Source organism: Caenorhabditis briggsae (assembly GCF_000004555.2).
Source record: "Caenorhabditis briggsae complete genome, chrV, whole genome shotgun sequence".
In the NCBI taxonomy this organism is placed as follows: Eukaryota; Metazoa; Nematoda; class Chromadorea; order Rhabditida; family Rhabditidae; genus Caenorhabditis; species Caenorhabditis briggsae.
In genome coordinates this window covers 10,557,366-10,563,365 of record NC_013488.2, presented here as the reverse complement: position 1 = coordinate 10,563,365, position 6,000 = coordinate 10,557,366, and the positions used below count along the sequence as shown (strand labels likewise).

Below are 6,000 nucleotides of genomic sequence, written 5' to 3'. Positions count from 1 at the left end.
GAAAGGCGCCCGCTGCCGTGGCCTAGGTTTCTCACTGAAAATCCTCGTCCCCCGGCGGCACCTTTTTTTTGAATTTTCTTCCTTTTCAACGCCGTTTATCGGAAATTTCGGATATTTTTTCGCAATAATATTCGGAAAATTGATAACTTTTAACACATTTTAATGCAATAAAAATTTTTGGTCGGAGTCCCCCTTTAAGAAAAATTGGTAGTGAGGGAAGTATGGACTGGGTTTTAAAACCTAAATTAAACATCAAAATTAAAAAGAACAATCAAAAGGGAATGAGAAAAGAACATTTTCTGCCGTAATTTTTGAAAATTCAGAACTATTGAGATTGTGAAGTTCTGAAATTCTGAGGTTTTGAGGCCCTGAAATTCTGAGATTTTGAAGTTCTGAAATTCTCAGATTCCGAAATACTGAAATTCCAAAGTTCTGAAATTCTAAGAATTCTGAGATTTTCAAGCTCTGAAAATCAGAAACTCCTTCAAAAAAACTGTACCCCCGAATCACAAGCGTTGTACCCCTAAATGAAATGGGTTGTACCCCAGAATCATTGGTAGTTTTCACCCCCGAATTTTTGTACCTACGAATTTTGTACCCTCGAATCACCAATTTTGTACCCCTAAATCAGTCCCCCTTGTACCCTCCAAATTTTTTGCCAACTATAGGCTTAGGCCGAAAGCCTTGTTTCTTTTGGTAGTATGGGAGACTCAGTGGTAAAAAGTAGTATAAGAAACCTTGGTAGTAAAAGAGACTTGGTAGTATGAGAGACACATTGAAAAAAAGTAGTATAAGAGACAGTGGTAGTAAAAAAGACTCGGTAGTATAAGAGAAAGGTAGTATAAGAGATGGTTGTATAAGAGAATTTGCCCAAATTTTCTGAAGGCTGTTAGCAGAGCGAATAGAGGAAGATTCGAAAACTTTTATATTATTAAAAATTTTGTGCGTCTGGAATTATTTAATCCAAAATTTTAAAATTTGTCATCCAGTTTTAGGAGAGTTATGAAGGCTTGAATCGGTGTCAATAATTAATAGCCACTCTGTAATTAGTGAAATCCTCATGTTCTAAGTTTTCAGGTATTTTTTTCAGATTTCCGTTACGCGTTTCAAATGTATTCAATGAATTCTGGCTGACTGTGGAGTAATCCTGAAAGATTAAATTCATCTGTTATCAATAAAAATCAAGAATATATGTAGTTTAAAATCTTCAAATGTTGGCTTTCTTGTCCTGGAAACGTCCTGTGCAGGATGAAATCATAGAATTCGAATATAAACAAGTGTTAGAATACACAAGAGAAATCAAAAAAGAAAAATACGAATTACTTTCAAAGTTTAGATTTATACATAGTTTATCCATTCAATCTCACTCCCAACAAAATTGCAAAATTTTCAATCTGACATCATTACTTCCTTTACACACAATAAAGAAATCAGTCAAAATAGTGAAAAACAGCAATATGAATAAGTTTTTCTTCAATCTAGAATATCGAAAGTTGTACTTTCTATCTTTTCAATTTCCTATACATCATAGCACAAAGCCAGCTGCACTCAGTTCGCACAAACGTCTTATAAATTTTCAGAAAGTGTTATGAAATTTCAGAGAACAAAAATATGAATTTTTGAACCTAGAATTAGATGTTTCCTCGCAGCATTTTCTCGTTGAAATAAACGATTATTTTTATTTCTCCCCGATAGAGTTTGTGTCGTCCTCGCCCACTTTTCTTTTCCATTCCGTGCCCGATGGTCAACCCATTTATTGCACAGAAATAAACCACAAACTTTTAAAGTTCAGAATATCAAAAAGAAAATGTGTGTGTTGAAACACCTCCCACTCCGCTCTGCTCTTTTTTTTATTTTTCTTCTTTCTGCTCATTTTGTTCAGTCAACTGCTCTTCTGCATGAATCCTGAATTTCTAACACATTTCATTGTTTTTGGAGTGGCATCCCCTTGTCGAGATTTGCTCTTTCTTTCATTTCTTTTCTCTTCTGACTTTGCTATATTATGTTTCCATGCATTTCCAGGGAAACGCTCCCGTTTTGAACATTCGAACTTTTTTTTTTACTTTTTACATAGTTGCATGTTTTTTTTGCAAACATAAAACATTGTCAACGCCCAGAAAAACGTTTTTTAAATGTCTTCTCTGACTCAATTTCTAGAATTGGATGTCCTGCTAAACTTTCCATGTCCTGGTGAACACGAACTTCGAAGCCCTCAATTTTCAGTTAAATCGGAGCAACGAACGTGGGTTCTTCTTCTTCTTGGCACTCTGTGGGTGTGTGTGTGTGTCTTGAATTCGTCTGAATCGCAATGATTCTTTTACGAGTACTGCATAGTTATTCGCATTACATTACCTACTATTCAAAAATCTTCTTTTTGTGCTCGATATGTTTTGTAACTTATTACGGGTTTTTACGGACGTGCGACCGTATTTGGAATATGGAACGGTGGTAGCCAGCCCTTCTAAAAAACTGCTCGTTGACAATATAGAGAAAGTGCAAAGCTCCTTCACTAGAAAATTGATGAATAGAATAGTGGGTAGAAACTTAACGAGAATTGATAAGGATTACAAAACATCTCAAGACAGATTGACCGAATTCAGCCTAGAATCACTACAATCTAGACGGGAAAAGCTTGATCTGAAATTCTTCAACAAACTCATTCTAGGTAAAATTAATATAAATCATTTATCATATTTTAAAATTAGATCGACAAAAACGCGCAGCCGCCACACCTACCAATGGAAAACTCCAAAGTCTAAACTTAAACAAAACTTCTTCACACATGGGGTTCTTAGTAAAATGATGAGCTCTACAAAACGGATCTAGAAGCCTGCTGCTGTCAGAAGTTCGGAAAAAGATTTGTTATTATCCACTATTATTCATGTCTAGGTTAAGAATTATCAATTTTATGTCACCATGTCCCTTTTTGTCTATTTATTCTCTTTTTCTTTCTTTTTTCTTTTTATTCTTCCACGTATTTTTTACGTAATAAATACAATACAATACAACTTCGAAGCCCTCAATTTTCAGTTAAATCGGAGCAACGAACGTGGGTTCTTCTTCTTCTTGGCACTCTGTGTGTGTGTGTGTCTTGAATTCGTCTGAATCGCAATGATTCTTCCACGAGTACTGCATAGTTATTCGCATTACATTACCTACTATTCAAAAATCTTCTTTTTGTGCTCGATATGTTTTGTAACTTATTACGGGTTTTTACGGACGGAAACAGACTACTCCAAGCATCCCCATTTCATTTACCTTCAGGCAAGTCTTTTTCATTCTTTTTTTTTGAAAAGATAAACGAACTTTGATTTTTCAGCAACTTCGAGAGAATCAACAGAATTCGGAATGTGTGATTCCAGAAGTGGATCCATGGGATCCAAGTATTCTTTCATATTATTCAAAACCTTCTTCTCTCGTATGTTCTCCTGTGCAAGTTCAAGCTGTAAAGTCTTTTGAAAATGGAATAATAACTGTGAGAAATTATATATTGAGAGCCCCTGAAACAGTTATTTCAGTTTGACGAGAGCCTTGTGAAAAATGCCAAATGCTACAAAGTAGAACTCAGTCATGATGAGAATGTAACAGATTTGGATGTGAAATATGGAACAGCTGTGCTTTTGGATCTTTCAAAATCTTTGACAGTGGAGATTCCAGAAGAAATGTTCCAGATATCGTGTGAATCTGATAATATGCTGAAAACCGAGTTCTTCAAATATCATTATGCTCAAATTATTCCCAAAAAGGCAAATTTAAAAAACAAACAAATCCAGGAATCCACTCCGGACTTTCCTTCTGTTATCATGATTGGTCTGGATTCAATGTCTCGAAGCAATTTCATTCGACAGATGCCAAAAACCTACAAATATATGAAAGATTCTGGATTTATTGATATGAAAGGGCACATGAAGATTCACGATAACACATATGGAAATCTACTAGCCATTCTGACTGGAAAACGAGGCGTTAGTGTGCAGGTAAACAGAATAAATGCAGTTCTATAGACATTTTATTGTACAGGAATTCAAAGCTGAAATGAATGAAAGTTGGCATATTGCATTCGATGAATATGATTTTGTTTGGAAAACATTTAGTGAGAATGGATATGCAACACTTTTTTCCGAAGACCGTCCTGATATTGGAACATTCACTTACAAGAATCTTCTTCGTGGATTTCTTCAACAACCAACGGACCATTATCTACGTCCATTCTGGATATCCGCATTCTGGTCACTTATTTCTAGACGATCTGCCGCTTCGTGTTACGATAACAAACCACAACACAAAATTCAGTTGGAGTACATTGAAAAGTAAGTTTTTGCTCTTATCATTCTGTGATATTCCACAAAAAGTGTGGTCTATGCATCATATATGCTACGAATTCTCTGGTTGACAGGTTTCTGGAAAAGTATGAAAAGAAACGGAAATTCGCATTTTGGTGGTCACAAGATATGAGCCATGGGTTTCTGAATCTGATTGGAAGAACCGATGATGATTTTGAAGAATTCTTCAAAAAGAATGAGAAACGATTAGAAGATTCTGTTGTCATAGTTTTCTCAGACCACGGACACAGATACGATAAGATTAGAGAGACGGTAATTGGAAGGATTGAATCAAGAATGCCATTTCATTCTATTAAAATACCAGATGCTGTCACAAAGAAGTATCCATTTGTGAGTAAATTTAACCTTCAAAAAGTAAATACTTTGATTACAGATTATTCAAAATCTGATTGCAAACTCTAAATTGATGACAACACAATTTGATGTAAATGATTCTCTTCGAAAAATAGCAAGTGGTAGAATCGGAGAAACTATAACACGCACTGATCTGAAACGAAGCTACTCATACTTTGATCCCTTCCCAAAACGAACAGGATGTTTCGAAGCAGGTGTAAGTTTTCTATTTCGTTTTTTTTTCATTCTGATTCTTATCGGAACGCTCATCCTTATTCTAGATTCCATCCGATTTCTGTCCGTGCTTTTCGGAGATTGAGATCCCGAAAACTGAAGCTTTAGAAGCAGCAGGAGAGTTGATGATAATAGTGAATGAACTACTAGAGAATACGGAACAGACAGAAGAGTACGAACAGGATTCGAAAGAACTGAAAGAGTACATGTGCACTCCTATGGAATTCAATAATATTGAGTACTCATCTGTCCGATTACCCATGCTGAGTGTTGTCAATGATATCAAATCGGTGGATACACCATTGCAGTCTTTCTCGTTACAGTAAGTTATGTGAGGCTCATTTCTGATAACAAACAGCAAATTCTGTATGTGAGAATGTATGTATCGTGACTGTTCACCCACTCAAAGTTAACCGTTTAAGCTGGAATTTAGATAGATGAATCATAAATTTTTATTAGATTATGCCCGATCTTTTCTATTTTCAAAATTTTGTTTCTGACGTCTTCTGGAGACGTTTTTCTTCTTTTGCAGTACACATTTTTAGAAAATTATGGAAACAATATTCACGTCGTTTCCGTATGGCCTCACATTATAAAATTCATAAGGATTTAAGAACCAAAAAAATATATTTCAGATATCATATTGTTGTCCGGGCAAAGCCACCGAGCAATGCGTTGATTGAATCCACACTCGAACATAACTTGAAAACGGATACATGGTCTTCATTGGGAGAAATTGAAAGAAACAATAAGCGAGTTGATAGTTGGACCGAAACTTTAAAAGCTTTCAAATTTATTTTAGATACGGAAACACATCATTTTGTGTGAATGACCGGATACTCAAGAAGATTTGTCATTGTATTTCCCGAAAAACGGATCCAGCTACTGCCATTTTATAACTATAGTTCAACTATACCGATCATTCAATATTTCGGGTATCACTGTTAGAAATGTCATAATAAACTTGTTGTTATTTTTTTTAAAGAAAGTGTATTCAAATTGAAGTCTTTTTATGAAAATTTTCCCACGAAGATTTAAATCTATGAGATTTTCCGACACACAGGATGAGAAAAGGAAAGGAGAATTTGAA

At 35.1% G+C, this 6,000-nt stretch overlaps 1 protein-coding gene across 1 annotated transcript; it reads left to right on the top strand.

The window, feature by feature from the left end:
* Positions 1–3,111: 3,111 nt before the first annotated feature.
* On the top strand, positions 3,112–5,809 carry CBG09618 (the record flags this gene model as incomplete). The annotated part of the gene is made up of 9 exons (XM_045237618.1): positions 3,112–3,268; positions 3,330–3,475; positions 3,510–3,977; positions 4,021–4,310; positions 4,397–4,673; positions 4,717–4,893; positions 4,958–5,232; positions 5,546–5,662; positions 5,713–5,809. The coding sequence occupies 9 exons, from the start codon at positions 3,112–3,114 to the stop codon at positions 5,807–5,809; spliced, it is 2,004 nt and encodes a 667-aa protein (XP_045094001.1).
* Between the last annotated feature and the right edge of the window lie 191 nt (positions 5,810–6,000).